At 40.9% G+C, this 21,627-nt stretch overlaps 1 protein-coding gene across 1 annotated transcript in view; it reads left to right on the forward strand.

The window, feature by feature from the left end:
* Positions 1–20,350, forward strand: part of CRY1 (cryptochrome circadian regulator 1) — a 68,051-nt gene extending 47,701 nt beyond the window's left edge. The window contains exons 2-13 of the mRNA XM_075551028.1: positions 4,868–4,976; positions 8,225–8,367; positions 10,558–10,742; positions 11,470–11,558; positions 12,329–12,469; positions 12,552–12,863; positions 13,745–13,896; positions 14,123–14,325; positions 14,431–14,520; positions 18,761–18,832; positions 18,905–18,996; positions 19,709–20,350. Of these exons, the coding sequence (XP_075407143.1) occupies positions 4,868–4,976; positions 8,225–8,367; positions 10,558–10,742; positions 11,470–11,558; positions 12,329–12,469; positions 12,552–12,863; positions 13,745–13,896; positions 14,123–14,325; positions 14,431–14,520; positions 18,761–18,832; positions 18,905–18,996 (1,588 nt within the window). The 3' untranslated portion in view covers positions 19,709–20,350. The remainder of the gene's footprint in view (positions 1–4,867; positions 4,977–8,224; positions 8,368–10,557; positions 10,743–11,469; positions 11,559–12,328; positions 12,470–12,551; positions 12,864–13,744; positions 13,897–14,122; positions 14,326–14,430; positions 14,521–18,760; positions 18,833–18,904; positions 18,997–19,708) is intronic.
* Positions 20,351–21,627: the final 1,277 nt, after the last annotated feature.

Raw genomic sequence — 21,627 nt, forward strand, 5'->3', positions numbered from 1 at the left:
CCATGTGACAGAATAGAATTGCCCCATATGATTTCCTTTGCTGTCTCCTTTATGGGAACAGATTTCCAGGTCTCGCTAGGGGCTGCTGGGTAGGTTTGCATGGTCACCCTTTTGGTTAACAGCCAAGCACGCTTAACCATCTGCACCACCAGGCATCCTTTATGTTAATGTCGCCAAAATGTTAAAGTATGTTTGTTTTTTATTGAACTGTTTAATTTAACTGTTATTGCATTCAGTGAATCAAAGAAATATTCTCTACCTGGTTTTAATGTTTTTTGTATACTTTAAGTCAGTTCTCTAAGATTAGCAATGAACTGCTTGATTTATTTAGGTATCGATTTTGTTGCTAAAATGTAGATAGCAGGTGGCTTTACTCTGGCATGATACTTGTTAATTTGTAATGCTTTGTTTTCAGCAGCGCTAGGATTCCATTGTATTTTACCATCACCTTTTTCAGACTTCATAGACAGAAGTAGAAAATCTAGTTATATAAAACTGTTCTAGCGCAGACCGGAAAGTAGGTCATTGTGACTGGAGTATACCAACCGCCCTTTGGTTGCTATAGCAATGACCTACTTTAAGTAACTATTTCTGTTGATTCATGATGAGATCATCTATTAGAAATAGTATGAGGAAACTCGCATTATTTAAACTACCAATTAAGTAGTGATTGCTAGAGGAAAATTTTTTTCTTAATGTTTAAAGTGAAGAAAGACATTTTCTTGCCTAGTGTCTCTTCATTTTAGTATAACGTATTATAATTAAAAAGCAGGAGATCTGTGTTTCTGTGTAGGCAGTTTAATTATGTGAAGGGATGAGTAGTGAGTTTTACTATCATGTGGCCTATTTTTAAACCTATCTGTTGTGTGGCATTAATGGCATTTTGAACCAAGCCTTCAAATGGGCATAGTTTATGAAAACCGTATTTGTGCCAAACTGGAGAGGGTCTGAAAATACGCTCCTGGTAAAAATATACTATGAGGGTAGCTTCATATACATTGGTGGAGAATACTGAAAATACTCTCTTCACAGTCCTTGCTATACTTGAGTCTGTTGGTGCAGCTCCTGTGTCAGCCCATCTCTGAGGGCCTCTCGTTCTCACTGACCTTCTGCTTTACCAAGCATGTCCTACTCCAGGGAGTGATCCGTCCTGGTACCATGTCCAAACTGCATGTGACACAGTCTCACCATCCTCATTTCTAAGGAACTTTCGGGCTGTACTTCTTCCAAGTAGATTTGTTAGTCGTCTGGCAGTCTGTGGTGTATACAGTATTCACCAACACCACAATTCAAAGACATCAGTTCTTCTTGGGTCGTCCTTATTCATGGTGTAACTTTCACATGCCTATGAGGTGATGGGACATCTGGTGGTTAATGAGGGTTAAGTCCTGGGCTGCTAGCCAGAAGAAGGTCAGTGGTTTGAACTCATCAGCCACTGCCCCGGAGTAAGCTGTGGCAGTCTGCCTCCATCAAGATGACAGCTTAGGAAGAAGCCCTGGAGGGCAGTTCTGCTCCACCCTATGGAGGGTGGTTATGAGTAGGAATTGACTGCAAGGTAGACGACAACAACAACAAAGGAAGAAAGAGAGTATGTATGAAAGAAAAACACCCATATTACATTTACTGAAGAAATAAATGCTATGTTTAAATATAGCTTCTATCCTCTGTTTCATGATGTGCCAAAACAGAATGCAGAATCCTTCCACTACCATGGCATTATCCTCTTCAGATGCTGTATGTTTGATTGTTTGGCTCACAGACTGTTGACTGGAAAACACTATGGTTGCTTATTCTTTCTGAGAACAGGAAAAGAAAAAATAATGGGTCGATTATTAGTTAATTCAGGTTTAATTTTCATTATTAATAACCAGGGCCTTTAGCTTTTCTCTTTTCCCATCTTACTGTTTTCCTACCCCCAAGTTGTCTATATCAGATAGAAATATTTCCACCTAAAATTTAAATACAGAGAACTCTTTCTACTTTTGCCACTCTCACAGACGATAAGGCAATTATTGGTACAAAAGAGTTTTAGGGATTAACTCGGCCTTAGATTGTCCCTTTGGTTAGTTTCGGTTTTATGGTGTTTCTAGCTAAAAAAAACTTGAAACTGCTTGTTCATTCAAGTTCTTAATATTTGACCTGGCTACTACAGTGAGTAAGATTTTTTTAAAAAGCTACAGTGATTGCCAAGCATATACATAAAGCACGATGGCTCTCAATAAACATTTGTCTCCAGCCATGTTAAATTACTCAGTTACCCAGAATTTTATGAAAGTGAGATGTGCTTATATTGTAATAGCAATGACAACTAAAATCTTCTCTCCTACCACAGTTGCACAATGGTGGTGGCTGATTGGGGTTACTGATTGGAGGTATTATGAAGGTGGCTTTAAGCCAAGATGTGAAAGTAGCGTTTGAGGAGCAGGTGGTTCTTCATTATGTGCTTGCAGCAACTGAGGGAAAGATGAAGCAGCCTGCTTCTGTAAAGGGTGAAAACCTCAGCAACCATATGGACATGTCTACTCTGTTCCATCGGTTCCCTGAAAATCAAAATCCACTTGATGGCCCAAGATTTGGGAAAGACTTTCTATGATGAAATAGTGACTGGTCTTTGACATCCTCAAACTGTAGAGATGATGGCTCACTTGTAAAGTGAAAAGACTTTCGAGTTTGATTGGGAAGACCGATGTCACTAATAACTAAAATTATTTAGAAAAATTTTGAGACTTTTGGTAAAGACAGGAAAAGAGAGAAGAAAAGTCTCGTAGAACAGTGATGTTGAATAAAATATTCTGTAATGATGGAGACATGCCTATGCTATCCAGTAGGGTAGCCACTATCCATATATGATTGTTTAAGGTGTGAAATGAGACTAGTATAACTCAGTTAACGAATTCTTGTTTTGAATTATTTAACATCTAAAAGGCTATCTCTGAGGCTAATGGCTCCTCCATCAGAAATGGAGTATAACTGCCCCGGCCCTGATCATTCCTCTCACAAAGTAAGACATTTTGTGAGGAGGAGACATGTTCTCAAAGAGCACACCACCTTTGAAAAGGGCTGACAGCCATATAATTAAGAACAAAAAGGTAAAGTACAGAACGACATCCAGTTGAGTGGAACAGACTTAGATGAGAAATTTAGAGAACATTAGCTTGAGACAGACAGTGAAGTCGGACATTTCAACTTGTGTGTCTACAGTACGACATCCAGTGTCCCCTGCTCGCTGCCTGCTTTCGGCCTTGTTGGGACTGACTTCACTGGAAAAGTCACCATTTCCATGCATCATGAAACTTTGGTTGAATAATGAGGAATTTTCTACACGCAGAGAATTAATGTCCTATAATGTAGTTTTTATTTACTCATAGTTGATTTTTAAAAATCAGACTATCAGCTTAAAAGTGGGCATCTTATTTTTTCTCAGATGTTTATAATATCACCGAGTAAGCTACACAAAAGTTTAAATTATTCAGTTGCTCAAAATCAACAGGATGCTTCAGTTTTGTTTTTTAAATAAAAGATCTAGGTTTTTTAATGGTGGCCTTTCTATATGAACATCGATTCATTTCATTACATTGAAAGAGGAAGGCTATTTAATGGCTTTATTATTTTTCTATATAACTTTCATGTTCAAAAGTTAAACTTTGGCTACCAATTATGAGAATAAATAAAGTGTTGTTATATACTTTTAGGAACCTTTATTTCACAGAACTACCAAAATGTGAAGCTGTTGTTTTTCAGCAAACTCTGGGTCTAGAGCAATCATTCTCAACCTTCCTAATGCCGTGACCCCTTTCATAAAGTTCCTCATGTTGTGGTGACCCCCCCCAACCAGAAAATTATTTTCGTTGCTACTTCATAACTGTCATTTTGCTACTGTGATGAATTGGGGGACCCCTGTGAAAGGGTCCTTCGACCCCCAAAGGGGCCTCAACCCTCAGGTTGAGAACCGCTGGTCTAGAGCTAAACTCTGCCAAAGCATTCTTTCCATCTCTGACCCTTCCCTGAGGAATTCTGTACTCTCAGATTTACACCACATCCAGAGAACAATTTGGAGATCTTCAAGGGACTCAAATCCTGTTGCTTTGAAATGTTCGCTGAGCTTGAATAGCAAAAAGAAGTCTGAAGAGGGCAAAGTCAGGGCCTTAGGACCCAAAGGCTTCCAAAGGAAGTGTTCATAGGACAAGCCTTGCTGACTTTGAAGAATGAGCAGGTGCATTTTTGTGATGGTTGTGATGAGAAAATGTTCCTTGTACAACTTTTTGGTCCTTTTTCTCTCCACTGCAGTTTTCAGTTTTCTTAAAACTTCTTCCTGTAGTAGCCTTTGTGATGATCCTATTTCCTTTGAGAAAGTCTGTTAAAATTTACCAGTTGGAATAAAAAAAAAAAGTCTCCATACTTTCTGAGACGAAACTAACTGGCCCAGGAAATCCCATTGGAAGCCACTGCTTTGACTGGACTTCTTTTTTCTTTTTAAGAATCGTTAATGACACCAAGTGTATTACTAATAGAACTTGTCTTCTACAGCCATCCACTGATCAGACACGATTAAACACGCATTACTTGAAATAAATCTCTGTTTATATGAACGGAAACCCTGGTAGCAATACTTTTTACTTACTATTAGATATTTAATGGAAACTTGTGATATTTAACTTAGGAACGACATTGGAATTATTGGGAAACTCAAGTAATTTTAAAGGAAATTAAAATATCGTTTCTGGAAATTAATTTACATAGTTTACAGTAAAAGATGATACATGAAGATGATGAGCTGCTCTTTCCACTTTTAAAGTGCCATGATTTTGAAACAGTTTATCTTCTAAAGAAGTATTTTTAAATACTTTTAATATCTTGTTTTCTCTAGATTTTTGCTTCAATGTCTTGAAGATCTTGATGCCAATCTGCGGAAATTAAACTCTCGTCTGTTTGTGATTCGTGGACAACCAGCAGATGTATTTCCCAGACTTTTCAAGGTAATTTAGGAAATCATGGTATAATGTTTTTTTGTCAGAGAGTATGACATATTGATTAATAAGGCATTTGAAGTAATTTACCACAGGAGTGAAAAATCGATCATGTTGTTTTATGCATTAGCAGCATAAATTAAACCAGTCTTGACTACCAAAGTGCACAAGAGAGTAGTAACACCCGCTGTGTAAGTTTTCCTTTCTTCAACGTCTTGTAGGATGCACACAAGATGGATTTGCAGCATTTAGCAACTTGCCTAAGATAGTTGAGCCAGTCTTTGAACTGCAGAAATGTGACATTAGGTTCTGTTTTTTAACCACTGTGCTACACTGCCTCATAATAAAACAAAGACGCCCAGCACTTTTACTTCGTACGTTTAAAAAACGTGCTTATACTAACAGATCTGAATATGCATAAAATAAACATCGTATTTACACATCCACGTGCTGCTCCCTCTCTGAGCCTGGTATGCATTCTTCCAGACAGTCAAGAAAGGCAAATGAAACCATGAGATGGTTTTCTCCTAATAGCTTATCAGAGCTTTTGAAAAGTGACTAATACACGTTGTTGGCATGCTTGTGGAACAAGCGCTCCAGGGGTGCAGTGGGGGCAGCGATGGGAACGGTAAGTACGAGGATGGCGCTAGGCACAGCGGAGCTTCAGTAGAAGTACACATTTTCCCCCTGAGCAAGCATGGAGCAGCGTGCTCTAACTTAGTGCTCCTAGTGGCATTGCCTGGGAAGGTTCTCTAGTCACAATGATTTTTTTTTTCTCGTAAAAGCCGTTGCACTTGAACCTTGTTTGTTGTGATGGCCGATTAAAGAGAACAACATGCAGCTGTGAAATCCTGTTTCCTGCTTGGGGAAAAGTAGAAATGGTTGGGATGTGGAACACAGCTTACAAGGACAGTGCTATGGGAAAAACGCAAGTGTACGAGTGGTTTTCTCATTTCAAAAACAGGTGAAATGTCAATTGATGACAAACCTCATTCTGGACATCCATCAATTTCCGTCCTCATTGTGCATTTGGAGTTCGTTCTACCAGGTCAGACTATTAATCAGGCTATTTAGAGGTTCTGAAAATATTGCATAACTGCAACAAAGAAGACCCAATTTATGACAGACAGGGGACTGGCTTTGCCACCACGACAGTGTACCTGCTCACACAGTCATCTCGGTGCCCCAGTTTGGGGCACAAAACAGCAGGCCTCTCTTGCCCCACGCACCTGACTTACCTGATCTCACTCGATACGACTTCTTTTTGTTTCCATAAAGGAAGAGAGACATGAAAGGATAGCAATTTGAAGATGTGAAAGAGGTGAAGGAAAAACTGAGGGAGGTGCTGTCAGCCATCCACACAGATGAGTTTGAAAAATGTTCCCAAGAATGGAATTGCAGATTTGACAAATGCAATAAGTATAATGGAGAGTCCCTTCAAGGTGATAAGAATGTTTTGTAAAAAAAAAAAAAAAATTAAATTAATTTTTAAGTAGCTTTGAAAAAAATTCCAGTTTTTGGAGGGTCGCCCTCATATAATCTGGTGGAACATTTAGCACATCTGTCTATCAGAATTTTCAATGTGCATGTCTGTGATCAGTGAGTTGATCAAGGAGTTGACTGATCAGTGAATTCAGTGATTTGACCAGCAAATTGATTTTCTAGGAACTTACAGGACAGTACCTCCAAGGTTTATAATAACATTTTTTAAAGTGGAAACAAATCTTGTCTGACATATAGGGATTAGAGAAGTATTTTGTATATATGTATGATATCAAAGTTGATTTTAGAATTTTAAAAACTTTACAACTTCCTTGGAAAATTACTTAGTTCCCTTATGTTATGGTTTTCTTATTAAAATCAGTATAAAGACATGATATAAATGTAAGGAAACATATTAAGATAGCCTTTGGCACTCAAAAATAACTGCTATTATGGTTGCTGTCTCCAAATTCTCCCAAGTTTCCAGTTAACATTTTTTTTGACCTTCAAAATACTTTTATGTCTTCAGCAAAGCAGCTTATACTAAATCAGCTGTCAACAGTTTGTTGAAGGTTGGTGATTCAGCAGACACAAACAGGTTCTGACTGTCTTTGACCCTGAGCAAACCCCTAAAATTTTAAATAACTTTCTGCAAATTGGAATTACCAGCCAACATGTCTGACTCACGGGTGTCAACTCACTGGCATTGGGTTAATTCCAACTCATAGCGACCCTATAGAATAGGGTAGAACTGCTCCTGTGCTTTCTAAAGTCTTAACTCTATGGGAGTAGAAAGGCTGTAGAAGAAATTTGGGGAAAAATGGATTTTGTGTAATAAGGTGGCTTTAAGCATACTGCTAGATTAATCTAATGCCTGATAGAATACCCACACTTATATACACATATTTTTAAACCTTACGAGGGTTAAACAGTAGTTTCTGTCCAAACATGTACAAGTTTATTTTAAAACTGCATTTAAACATGTCTGCGATAAGTGGGGGGCTACAGACAAGTTCTCTCAGTGACACACAGCCTCGTGAGGGGACTTGTCAAAGGAAAGGTCAGGCAGTGCAGTGGCTTCCCAGGGGAGCTGCGGGGCCAGTTAAAGTCAAGAAAAGAGGTAGTTTGGAAAGTTACGACAACCGCTGCTTTAGATTCTGAAGGGAATGAACCTTGAACAATTTTCTTGAAGCATAGATCATCACAGAGGCTTTTTCAGGAAAAGTTTTCAGAAAATGGAAAATTGCATTGGTGAGGAAAGGCCAGCAAAGTTGTGCCAAGGAATTTTTTCTGTCAAGATAATTTACCTGCTCTTTCTCCAAGGTTAGCAAGGCTGTCGGGAGAGAATTTCCTTTAGACGCCTCTCCCCACCGACTCTACAACCCTCATCTTGACCCCTTCAGGCCTCTTCTTGCTCCGGAAACTCAAAGAACATGAAAAGGAACACCATTTTTGTCCCTAAAGGATGCCAGCACTGCCATTTTGACTTGTTGGCAATTGAGTACAGATTCTTTGGAGAAGAACTAGAGCGGTGGACACACCTTCAAAGATGTATAGACCTAGATGGGGAGGATATATCAAGAAAAAATAGCTTCTGTGTTTTATGATTTTTGTACCAATACTTCTTTACTTGGCCTTGTATGTATTTATTCTTGAATATTCAAAGTTCAGTTTCTATATAACCATTGATAGATGGGTTTTAAACCTTTTTTTCCTATCCTTAGTTATGAAAAACAATTTTAATGTGGACATTCTTTGCCCATACTGTTTTGTAGGAATGGGACATTACCAAACTTTCAATTGAATATGATTCTGAGCCCTTTGGGAAAGAGCGTGATGCAGCCATTAAGAAACTGGCCATGGAAGCAGGAGTTGAAGTCATTGTACGAATTTCACATACGTTATATGACCTAGACAAGTACGTTTTAACTTACATTTTAAAAGTGGAAATGACAATGTGTACATTGTAGAGTGGTGATAAAATTTAAAGAATATATATGTCAAAACCTCAGTGTTTTATTTAGCTGCTCTGGTTTTTTATTCACCTAATGACAGACATCATACCAAAATTATAAAATAGTGCAAAAGTGAAAAGTACTCAGCATTTCATTTTTCAAATCGTTCTTGGAGAATCACAAATTTTTCCTTGACTGCCTGTCAGCACCCTTTAGCATCAGTAAATTTATAATTTATGTGCTCTGTAGCCAGAAAATGCCTTTATGTTGCATAAGATTTTATGGTTTTGTTTTTCTTTCATGTGTACCTATCTTTCACCCTTACCTGGGTTTTAAGTCCAAATGCAAGTTGTACTTAACATTGCTTTACATGCCTGTGGTCCTCTGAACCCATTAGCTTAAGACTGTTTCCCAAGGTGGATTCCAACATGTTCAAAGATAAGTTTAGGAAGTATTTTGTATTGTAAATGAGTTTAAGAAGTTTGTAAGGTTTGCTAACTTACTAAAACTTAAGGCATGCAATCTTTCTTCCTAGTTCTGAAATCTCATAATTCATGTGTTTTTTAACATATTTGATACTTCTTCAGTTATGCACATTTCATAGAGTTGATGACTATAATGCTGTAATGTGACAAACTAGTTAATTTTATCCTCCTTTCTCAGAAATCTAAAAGTCATGATTTGATTACATAATTAAGGCCAGAATTTGATTTCATATTGGCAAGAGGTCATATATCCTTTGATAATAAACATGCTTTCTCATTTTTCTCAGTTTGCTTAACATTGGGGAGCTGGTAGCAAAGAGACAAACCTAGATATGAGCAGTTGATTCTAATGGAAGACTCAGTATTATGCATAAAATGAATTCACCAAATTCAGTTTGCATGTTTGCTCTATAAAATCTATCATACAACAATGACTGTGTGGATTGTGATAAGGACTTTACGTCCCCAATAAAGAGACTTAAACTAAAATAAATAAATACAATTATATATACAATGTATAGAAATTCTGCCTAAGGTTCTCAGTGTTACTGTGTTGTTGATTGGTAGTGCCCTCCCTCAGTAGTATAATTAACTTCCTACTGCAGTCAACCGTTCATGAAGATCATGACCTTGTACATGAATTCAATTCAAGATAACACACCAAAGTAACATTCACTAAAGACAGAGAGAGTGCCTCTGATGGTGATTGCTTTTTGTGCGTACAATTGAAATGTGTGTCAGAGAACCTTGATCTGACATCTAGCCATTAGATTCCCTTCTCCAAATTGCTTCACATTCCTGTTGGAATTCAATTTCTTCATCTATAAAATGAGGGAATGGGATTTCGCCAGGAATTGTGTGTTAAAGCCAAGTGCTAGCCTCAGTGAAAAAGAATTGTTCCCAAATAACATCTAATCTAAACTACCATTGGAAAGACTAATACAGCTTTCAACATATGGATTAATTGAGGCAATTGGTGATCACAAGTAAATATAAAAAATGCTTAACTGTAAGTGAGACAGATTGACTCCATGGCAGTGATTTAACTTGGGTTTACTTTTTTGTTATTTTTTTTAGTAAACATAAATAATTTGAAATTTTTATGGTGGGAAAGGGATGCTTTTATGTCCTAAGCATGTGTCTGATGTAAAATAAATGTGCTGAAACCTAATGAATGAGACTCACTAATTGTTCCTTGATGGCCAGGTGTTATTTTTATTGATGAGTTGTGATATTCTTATTGATATGTTTTTACATGTCCAGGTATAATTGAGAGGGTTTTAGTAAGTTCATGGACAAAGAGAAATAAAAGATGATGGAGTTTTTTTTTCATAAACTCTTTGAACCGCCCTCAATTATAATTTTTTGTTTCTGCATTTTGGCAAATATAATCACTTCGTTATTTTTTCATTCAGATGCTTGTTTAACACCCATTAACTGAGGTTTTAGTATTTGCATGCTGCGTGTTTTGTATTTAGCAGATGTTTAGAAAATGAGGAGAATGCTTTTTATACTCTGACCATTCTGAATCAGTTGCCTGGTTCTGTAAGAAGCTAGCATTCTCTCAGCAGTGTTAAGTGGTTAATTTGATATTCTGATTTTAAGCCTTTCAGAGATTATCGATAACATATATTGTTTTTATATTAACTGTACTGTCTCTTCTAATAGGATCATAGAGCTCAATGGTGGACAGCCACCTCTCACTTATAAAAGATTCCAGACTCTCATCAGCAAAATGGAACCTCTAGAGATACCAGTTGAAACCATTACTTCAGAAGTGACAGAAAAGTGCGTGACGCCTCTGTCCGATGACCATGATGAGAAATACGGTGTTCCGTCGCTGGAAGAGCTAGGTGAGTGCAGATGGTCATAAACACTGGGATTGAGTTACTGAATCACAGATCCCTCAGACAATCTCACTTCTACTTCTACCACGTAAGATATTTCCAACTAAATGCTAAAAAGACGCGCTTACACTAGTGAGTGCTGGTTCTGTTTGTTACTCACGTGCTCTATAGCAAGGGGTCATCGCCATCACTGTGAGATGATGTAGGCCCTGAATCTTAGAGACCGTGTCAGATACTCTGTGTATCAGAGCCTGTCTAGACACCCCACTATCATTGAGTCCATTCTGATTCATAGAGTCCCTATAGAACAGGCTGGAGCTGCCCCTTCCGAGGCTCTAAATCTTTATGGAAGCAGAAAGCTTCATCTTTCACCTACCTAGTGGCTGATGGGTTCAAACTGCTGACTTGATGGCTAGCAGCCCAGTGTGTAGCCAAACCCACTGTGCCACCAGCACATCGTGAGCTTGGTCAAATCAGAAGACCTCGACAAAATGGATCAACACAGAGCTCAGACATAACAATTGTAAGGCTGGGTTAGGACCCAGGACAGTTTCAGTTTTGTGTTCATTGGGTCACTATTAATTAGTACCTAACACCAACAACATCCAGCGCCCTCAGATAATTTTATATGCTACTCCCATAATGATTCATCAAAGTGATTTCTTTTCCTAATTATTATGATCAAGTAAAATTTATTTTCACTTCAAAAATATTATTTTCTTTCTCTTTATAGGTTTTGATACAGATGGCTTGCCCTCTGCAGTATGGCCAGGTGGGGAAACTGAGGCACTTACACGTTTGGAAAGACATTTGGAAAGAAAAGTAAGAGAATATAGCCATGTTCATATTTCCAAACTGATATTTTGAAAATTATATTTCACTGTCTTTTTTTTTTTTTAAGAAATACAGCAGCTACACTGTTGAAGAAGGACTGAGGGAATTGTTGTTGTTTCATTGTTGTTGTTGTCATCAAGAGTGTACCGACTCTTAGTGACCTTTTCCACAGCAGAATGAAACACGGCTCGGTCCTGCGCCATCCTCCCAGTTGTTCCCAGGCCTGAGCCCATGATGCAGCCACCATGCCAGTCCATCTCCTTGAGGGCCTGCCTCCCTTGCAAACACGCTGTTCTTCCCCAGGCGCTGGTCTGCGGCCACTGTTTTTGGAAGCGAGGACTAGTTGCAGTAGCTCCTCATCTCAGTGCCCGTGCCACATCTTCTCATCTTTCCCCTTAGCTACAACCAACATCGTCTTCCTTCCTCCCTCGGACGGTTTCTGATGCTCATACCTGAAGCTGCTTTTCCCTCCCCTCCCCCCCCCCAGAGTGTCAGAGGAACAGGTGGGGGGAACTCAGCCTTGTGTTTGATATCAGAAGGTAACATGTTGCACAGGGCTGTGCTAACTGAGACAACAGAATGCCCACTATCTTTTATCCTTCTTACTTTTTATTACAGCATACCATTTGTAGCTGTGGGTAATAGTAAGCTTTTATTCTCTAAGAATTATGTAATTATACAAACAGACCTCAGTGTTGACCACGCTTGTGAAATTGAAAGAGCGATCAGCTAATGTAATTCATTGTGTGTGTTTGCAGGCTTGGGTGGCAAACTTTGAAAGACCCCGAATGAATGCCAATTCCTTGCTGGCAAGCCCTACTGGGCTCAGTCCCTATCTCCGATTTGGTTGTTTGTCCTGTCGACTGTTTTACTTCAAGCTAACAGATCTCTACAAAAAGGTAGTATTCTCTAAAACCGGAGCTTATGTGTCTAAGTACTTATAAAGAAACTGCCTGATGCTACTTTTCTGTGTCATGGTAGGTGAAGAAGAACAGCTCTCCACCCCTTTCTCTTTATGGACAGCTGTTGTGGCGTGAGTTTTTCTACACTGCAGCGACAAATAACCCTCGCTTCGATAAGATGGAAGGAAACCCTATTTGTGTCCAGATTCCTTGGGATAAGAATCCTGAGGCTTTAGCCAAATGGGCAGAAGGCCGGACAGGTTTTCCATGGATTGATGCCATTATGACCCAGCTTCGCCAAGAAGGCTGGATTCACCACTTAGCCCGACATGCAGTCGCTTGTTTCCTGACACGAGGTGACCTGTGGATTAGTTGGGAAGAAGGAATGAAGGTAGGTGTCCTTCTAACCAGTGCGCCATGTGAATCCTACCTTAAAACAGATCCTGTAACAGATCTGGGAATCTAGTCTATAGATTCATTTGTAGGCTATTATTGTAGTAGATAAAATATTTAATTCCCACGCTTTTAGAGAGCATGATGGTATAGTCAGACCAGTAAAATAGTGAAAACCAGTTAATGTGATTAACCCAGAGTCATTTCATTGACTACATTGAGCTTTTTTTTTAATCATTTAATTCTGTTTTCCCCTTTGGATCAAGGCATTCCAAATTTAAACTCAATAACACTAGTCCATTTTTAAAGATCATTTCCATTTGGGTGCTCCTGTCGGTAGTTCTAAACCAGCAGCTACTCTGCAGGAGAAAGATGAGGCTTTCTGCTCCCATCAGGAGTTACAGTCTTGAAAATCTACAGGGGCAGTTTCTACACTGCCCTAAAGGTTGATGGCAGTGAGTATGTAGACCAGTAGTGAACCTCGTTTCAGTGTTTTGCTTGGTTTATATTTAGTAGCATTTTTGCTTTCTTGGCAGTGTTTTATTACTTGGCTTTGCTTTTTTTCCTCCTTTCCTTTCTCCATCTCCTAATCCGTGATTTAAGTATTTATTTTACCCTGCCCCTTTAATCCCATAACACTGTACAAAGGTTAGAAAAGTAAATTTCATTCAGAAATCTACTCATTTTATCAGTGTGCTTCTTTGATGAAATGACTCATGGTAGAATATTGTGCAACAGAACTTGAACAAGAACACTAACTTTGGGGTGTCTGGTTTTACAATCTGTGCTGCGAGTGTTCCTTTGCCCTGACTTTCTGACCCGGAAGATGCCTGCTGGGGGCGGTGTGTGCAAACCGGCGGGCTGCTGTGCGTTTTGCAGGTCTTTGAAGAGTTGCTGCTCGATGCAGACTGGAGCGTCAATGCCGGCAGCTGGATGTGGCTGTCTTGTAGCTCCTTTTTCCAGCAGTTCTTTCACTGCTACTGCCCCGTTGGCTTTGGGAGGAGAACGGATCCCAATGGAGACTACATCAGGTAAATAGGGTGGGGGTCTTGGAGAGTGGACTCGCTCTCGAGGAAGAGCTTTTCATGTTTAAGCAGCATGTGGAGCGTCCCTCTTGATGGGCAGCAAGAAGGGCAGAGGGTAAGCGGCTCCCTGAAATGAGACAGAGTTGATTTGGGGTGTGCATAGCTAACAACAGGTTGTTAAGGTTTGCTTGCAGTGCATTTTAATAATGATTTTTCTTCCTTCTCCCAAAAGGCGTTATTTGCCTGTCCTGAGAGGCTTCCCTGCAAAATATATCTATGATCCCTGGAATGCCCCAGAAGGGATCCAGAAAGTAGCCAAATGTTTGATAGGAGTGAACTATCCTAAGCCAATGGTGAACCACGCAGAGGCAAGCCGCTTAAATATCGAAAGGATGAAGCAGATCTATCAGCAGCTTTCCCGATACCGAGGACTGGGTATGTCAAGACCTGCCTTGAATCTGTTTCTCTAACAGCTATTTATGTGCGTGCCCTGGAGTTGTCCCTGGATCATCATTTCATGGGAACTCTTTTACCTTGCAGGTCTTCTTGCGTCAGTGCCTTCAAATGGGAATGGAGGTCTCATGGGCTATTCTCCCGGAGAAAACACTGCCGGGTGTAGCAGCAGTGGAAGTAAGTGGAAGGGAAATGTTGCCGCTTACTAACACACGTGGTTACTGGTCAGATGCAGGGTTTGTTGAACTTTGCTTAATATGTCTTAGAACATGTCTTGAAAATTCGTTTACTAGGTTGCTTTAGTACATGTTTACATGGGCACACACACATCCTCACACCATTATTGGCTTGTTAGAGATGAAAAGCATCATTTCATGGAGTAGAGTTTACATCAGTAAATCTGTAAGCTATTGAAGAGAGCATATTTTTTTAATCATTTTATTGGGGGCTTGTACAACTCTTATCACAAGCCACACATCCATCCCTTGTGTCAAGCACATTTGTACATTTGTTGCCCTCATCATTCTCCAAACATTTGAAGAGAGCATATTTTTAATGAGGCAAATGAAAGTAAAAGTATTTTTTTAATGTTCACTATAATTTATTCTCTTTTGTTACACATCAACTAGAAGATAATGTCTTTAGATGGCTAGTGGCCCTACGAAAATGGCCAAAGATTTGTCATACACCCTTCATATGGGGCCTCTAGTCTTTCTGCGTAGGTGGATTGTCTTTAACGTCTGGCCACTGATGGTTTTGTATATCATACATATGTAGCTGCCCGATAGAGTCTTAGTACATGTGATATTAATAATGTCCAAGAAAGCAGTCTCTTTGGGGAGTTAGTATAATTACGTGAGTTTTCAAAGACTAAGCAAAAATAGCACGAGGCTAATTAATTTGGTTAAAAGCAGGCAGCATTTGAGGAATAATTAATAAAAGTGAAAAATTTTTAAAACATCGTGTTCTGAATTAGTATTTAAAAACTGAACCTTTATGAATTTAAAAATATCTTACATTCTTAAGAAAAACTTAAATACTTCATCTTTCAAGAATTTGCTCTGGGAGAAAGGAACAAAGCCTCCCAGTTTAACTGCCTGCTTTGTGCAAGGTCCTGTAAGATCTCACAGTACGTCCTAACTCACAGTAACCTCCTGGGAGACAGGGTGGGAGTCTCCTCTTAGAGTTGAGAGAAGGAGACTGGGAAAGGTCAAGTAACTCAATGAAAAGCACTGCTGTTACTGAGGCGTTGAGCCAAGTTATTCCAACCCAGATCTGACTGCCTCCACACCTACCTGCTTTCCCTGTCCGTGTCCTTGAGCCTCCTGCAAGTGCACCTCCCGGACATCAGAAATAGGTGTCGTCAGGTTCTCCTACCGTTTGAGGTAAAAGTCCACAAGGTGTTCTTTCAGAGGTTCTCTGAAGAGCTCCGAGTAGTTCTCAAACTGCCCTGCCAGCCCACAGAGAGCTCCCTGCATCGCAAGGCGGGCAGGCGGTGGCCCCGGAGTTCCTGGATGGTGTTCAGTGACAGCGCAACTGCGTCTTAGTTCTTTCTTCTCAGGATCCTTCCTTTGAAGCCACCTGCAAAAACTAATCATGGTGGCAAGTCAAATTGGGATAATTTTGTCTTCACAAATTTGTAAGCAGAAAAATTTACATATACTAGAGTAATTTTTAAAACTTGAACTAATCCTGTAACTATGATCTCAGTAACACATTTTGTAGCTAGGCGCTCGGAGGCCTTCCGAAGACAGGTTGTTAAGCTGTGCGGTCAGTTCTGACCTGTGGCGACCCTGTGTGACAGGAGTAGGGTTTCGAGTCTTTGTGACCAGGTCACAGGAAGCTTATGGTCTGAGACCATAGGGTATGGAGAGCAAACAAAAACAAATCCTTTAAAGATGCATTTAAGATACTGCCTGTGCATGCAATAAGAGAAAACGAGAAGTTGTTGAAGGCTGAAGGAACTGGGGCTGTGTCCTTGGACGATGGTGGTGGGGGGGGGGCCCATAAGATATACTGGTTTGCTTGCTCTGTTTGTCCATTGTCTTTCCATTTTCATCACCCTTCCAGTATTCGAGACTGGAAGTTGGAATAAGTGGGAGACGCCTGTGGGATTTGGACTGTGCTGTCCGGCATTTCTCCCCTCGGCTCTGCCTCATTTGAGAGGACTCCCAGACCTCGGAGGCACGGTCCGTGAGGCCCTGTGCTTCTCCTCCGGGGGGTTTTTACGTTCTCACCGCACAAGGCACATCAGAGGGCAGGCGTCTCTGCGAGTTCTCTTAGGTTTTTAAGGGACTGTACGTTTTCCCATCTCTACAGCATGAAGTACATTGTTTTCCTCTTGCTCTTGCACTTTGATTTCTTTTATCTGTGTTTTTTTCTCCTCAGAGAAGGAATAAGCCATACATAGATATCTTAAAGTTTACTTCTGTTCTTCTAATCTGTTTTAAGTTCTTAAATATATAAATATATATGTTATAAAATGCCTGTTTATCACCATCACTATTTACTAGGGAATTGTAAACTAATATCACGGTGGATGCCATTTCACACCCACTTAGGGTGACTGTCTCTAATTGCCCAGAATTTTTTTAACTTTTTATTACTATTTAAGTGAAGGGTTATAGAGCAGATAATCAGTCTTATGTTTAATAATTCAAACACACTTTGTGTTGCTCATCCATTTCAATCTCCTTAGTGTGCCACTGATTATCCCCCTGCCTCCCTGTGTTTACTGTTTCCATTCTTCCTCCTCTAAGCCTCCGAGCCTTGTCCTTGAGTCAATGCTCCCCTTTTGAGCTTACACAGTCACAGGGGGTGGGTTCAGTTCCAGATCTGAAGGGTGACTACGAGCTTCTTTTTTTTTCCTGGGGGGGGGGGGTGTCTCCCTCCTGTCTATCCAACCAGTGAGCCTAGTCTCTTCTATGATTTTGAGTTTTGTTCTGCATTTTTCTCCCACTCTATCCACAGCCTCTTATAATGACCCTCTTCCAAGTAGTCGGTAGTGGTGACTGGGCACTATCTAATTCTTCTGGTCTCGAGTTTATAGAGACTGATTATGTCTGTATTTTTCCTCCGTTGGACTAGTTGTTTCCATAGGTCTTTAGCTTTGCCCCGCTCTTTCCTCTGCACGTGGAGAGACACGGCTATTGATTAAGGTAGAGGCCGTCGCCTTGGTCTCCGCTCACACTGACCCTCTGTTCAACAGAGCGGAAACTGCTCGCTCAGCGCCTCTCACAGGCATTGCCGGGTTTGAGTGCATTGTGGAGTCCATCTCGTCGCCGCCCCTGCACTCTGCCAAGCAGGATGGCCTTCTCCAAGGACTGGTCCCTCCTGACAACATGCCCAAAGTCTGAGACCAAGTTTCACCATCCTCGTTTCTCAGGAGCATTCCAGGTGTACATTTTCCAAGACAGACTTGTTTGTTCTGGCAGTCTCCATAATTCAGATGTCTCTGTGCTCCTCCCGCCGTTCTTATCCGTGGTCCAGCTTTCACATGAGGCAGTGCGAGATCACGGCTTGGCTCAGGGGCCCCGTAGCCTTCCGAGTACTGTACCGAGATCCTTTGCAGCAGCTTTGCCCACTGCGGTGAATCATTTGAGTTCTTGGATGCTGCTTCTATGGCTGTTGCTGATTGAGGAGCTGAGTAAAAGTTAGTCCATAACAACTCCAGTCTTCGTATATCATGATGTTTCTGACCGGCCTGATCATGAGGATTTTTGTGTTCTTTTGCTGATGTGTAAGCCATACTAAAGGCCGCAGTTTTTGGTCTTTATCAGGAAACATCTCAAGCCCTCTTGATTTAAAGCAAGCAAGGCTTGTCATTTGCACATCAGACACTGTCTGTGGACTTGAATGTTCACATTGTCCTAGAATCGGGACACACAAGAATCTATTTCTTGGAGCTGGCCCGCCCATTCTCCTCCAGCAGTGTTTCCTTAGAAGGGTTGCTAGACTGCCCAGGCTGGTAACTTCCAGATAGCCTGCCTCCTCGCTGTGTGCGATGAATGGGCGTTGGCGCACTTGTCTAGCAGACCCTTCCTCCCGTGCTCCCGGCAGGCTGCATGGTTCGCAGGCACTGGGGAGGAAGCTGTTGACGCAGGGGACACGAGTAAAACAAGGAGCACTGGACTATTTCCCCAATTTCTGCCTTGGATAAGTTTCTACTCGCTGTCATTCAGCAAAGTGCTTCTTAGAAAATGGTTATCAGTAAGTTTCCCTCTGAACTGTCAACCTATCCATGAGCCCACAGTTCCTGAGTGAGGCACATGATTTTGGGGTCATCAGGAGAATCTCGATGTTTAGTCCTAAAAGCATAAAAGGCCTTAAACATCAATATTAAAGACTGAATGTAAAACTAATACATTTCACTTGGAATTTGGTTCGAGTCATTTTACTGTGTCTTCCGTGCTGACAGGTTGCCCTCCAGGGAATGGAACTTTACATTATGCTCACGGAGACAGCCAGCAGGCCGCCCTCTTAAAGCAAGGTAAGAATGAAGCTTCAGGCATCCTACCCTTTTCCCCAGTTCTGTGTTCAACGTGTGTTTTTCCGTGTGTAGGCAGAAGTCCTCTGAGCAGTGGGAAACGGCCAAGTCAAGAAGAGGACACGCAGAGTGTGGGTCCCAAAGTTCAGCGACAGAGCTCGAACTAGGTAAACACCGGAAAGCTGGAGCTCCTGTTTACGCCCAGTTCATAGACATTCAGTAGTCTCCAGAGTGGGCTTTGTCCCTGTTTCAAATCTCACTCTGCGGCTTCCACTCCTGAAGAGATGACAAGACGGTCAGGCAGTTATCAGACCCAAGAAATGGGACTGTGTTGTTGGGAAGGGCTGCACTCAGTTTCATGGCTGGCCTGAATCCATGACCTTTAAAAAGCACCTCGTTTTGTGGTCAAGTTTTTCTTACCTGAAAATATCTTTTTCGTTTCTTTACTATGTGACCAAGCGGCCTTTGTATTTCCCTGGTAGGAAGATCATCTCTTTATGAACCTTTCCAAAAAAAACTTTGCTTCTTAAATGTTGCTAAATTTCTTTCATCTGCTGTGCTGCTTCTAAAATCTAAATTCTTCCCAGTTTAGGAAGAGTTTAAATTTTTTTTAAATGGGACCCCTACTCTTAAATATCTAACAGCAAAGTCTGTCTCCAAATTTAATTGAACATGGGGTGATATTTTGTGATTTAACTAAATATGAAGATGCATTTCTCAGTGTATTTGCCAGATTTTAAAGGCAGATTCTTTCATTAATTTATTGTTTTTATCACTTAATTTTTCATGCCAAGCTAGCGTAGACTGTAAATTCCTTGAGAATAAGATTGGTAAACATGCATGAACCTTTCACTCACTATTTCTTTTGTTCCCCTGCAGCCTCAGAGAATGTGCACCAAGATCCCGCAGCAGCCGATTGGGGGAGGGTGGGGGAGTTCAGTGCTTTTTCTCTTAAATTATTTTAAAATGTTCACTGATGGAAGAAAATGGTTACATTTCAAGTGCATCGTTTCTATGACATATCTGGTTTTTAACTTTTTCATGGGTTTCACAAAAGATAAATGGTAATTTGTATATAGAGAACTTGGTAAAGGAATTTGCTTAATGTAAATATAGTCACAATTAGTATAGACCCATCAATATATTTTTGATAATTTTTCATGTACCACAAAAGTTAAAGTTACAAACTGCTGTTCTGATACAAAAATCAAAGTTTTGCAAGTCAGTGTGAAAAAGGAGGTTTTTAGACTTTCGTAAAAACTTTGTTAAAATTTTAGGACAATTTTCCTGACATAACTGTTTGATCTGACATTGTACTCTTAGATGATAATGTTTTAGAAAACGTGTGTCACCAAACTCGGTAGCTGCACCTTCAGTTACACAGACTGGGTGTTCTCAAGCTTCATGTGGACCTGGACTTGTGAAAGTCATCACGTGTCAAGTTCTCCTCATCTCCCTTTCTGTATTTACGGCGGAAGTGACCTTGTTATTAAACTGTATACAAAAGTGGATCTATAATGTCTTCTTGGTTGTTTATTTTCTTCTCTGGGTCGGGGAGGAGAAGTGGTCGAGCATTGATGGTCTGAGAGATAGAAATACCATCACATAAACATTCCACAAACCACAGTCAGTGTTCAAGCCAAGCCCACTTCCACAGTCGATTCCAACTTGGAGTGACCCTACACTGGGTTTCTGAGACTAAGTCTTTCGTCAGCCTCATCTTTCCCCTGAAGAGGGGCTGCTGGGTTTGAACCAATGATCGTAAGGTTAGCAACCTAATGCTTACCCCACAGCACCGCCTGGGCTCAAATAAAGGAATTGAAAGAGCAAACTCAGTGTCATTGAATTGATTCCAACGAAGGGTGACTCGATGGAACAGAGTAGGACTACCCCTCTGCCTTTCCGAGGCTACAAATCGACAGGAGCAGAAAGCCTAGTCGTTCTCCTGTGGAGCAGCTAGTGGTTTCCAGCCGCTGACCTTGTGATTAGCCACAAAACCCTAGGGCTCCTTGAGTGAAAGAATACCCGCGGAATATTTAGAAAAACTATTTCTTAAAATCATTTTAAATACAAATGTGTCCCAAATATTTTTTACTTCTTTAATGCTGCTTTCTGCAGGAGAGATTTAATTCCAGTGATAATTTTCAAGTGAACTAGACAAGATGATGGCACAGTGGAGAATGTGGCTCTGGAGTCAAATGCCCAGCTCTGCCACTCATGACCTTCCAAATCATGGGCAAGGCCTTAACTTCCCGTGCCTGCTTGCTCACCTGAAAATGCCCTTCCGAGCAATGCCCGTTTCCTGGCGCCTCCCTCTTACCGTGCCCTAGTAGGCTGCCCTCCGATAGCTCATCATTGTCACTACTGTGACGATCACGACTCCTGGACTGGTCACCAGCAGACCAGCGCTGTCCTTCTACCTCATCCCCAGCAGCATGTGTGTCCATCTCTACTAGGAATAGACGTTCGTTATGGTGGTGATAGGTGCCATCAACTCTGTGACGTGTGTGTACAACAGAGTGGAACGCTGCCCTGCCTGAGCCTTCCTCAGTTCCTGTGCTTGAGTCCACGGTGCAGCCCCTGTGTCCATCCATCTCACTGAGGGCCTTCCTCGTTGGCACTGCCCCCTCAAGCATGATTGCCTTCTCCAAGCACTAGTCTGACAACGTAAGGTGTGATATTTTCATGTTTCATGATACCTGTCACTCCATGCACAGGAGCGAAGAGCTTTAACAGGTGTAGCACTCCAGCCTGCAGGGAGCTGCATCAGACACACAGACTGACTGCTCAGGACACAA

Source organism: Tenrec ecaudatus, chromosome 6, assembly GCF_050624435.1.
Source record: "Tenrec ecaudatus isolate mTenEca1 chromosome 6, mTenEca1.hap1, whole genome shotgun sequence".
Taxonomy (NCBI): Eukaryota; Metazoa; Chordata; class Mammalia; order Afrosoricida; family Tenrecidae; genus Tenrec; species Tenrec ecaudatus.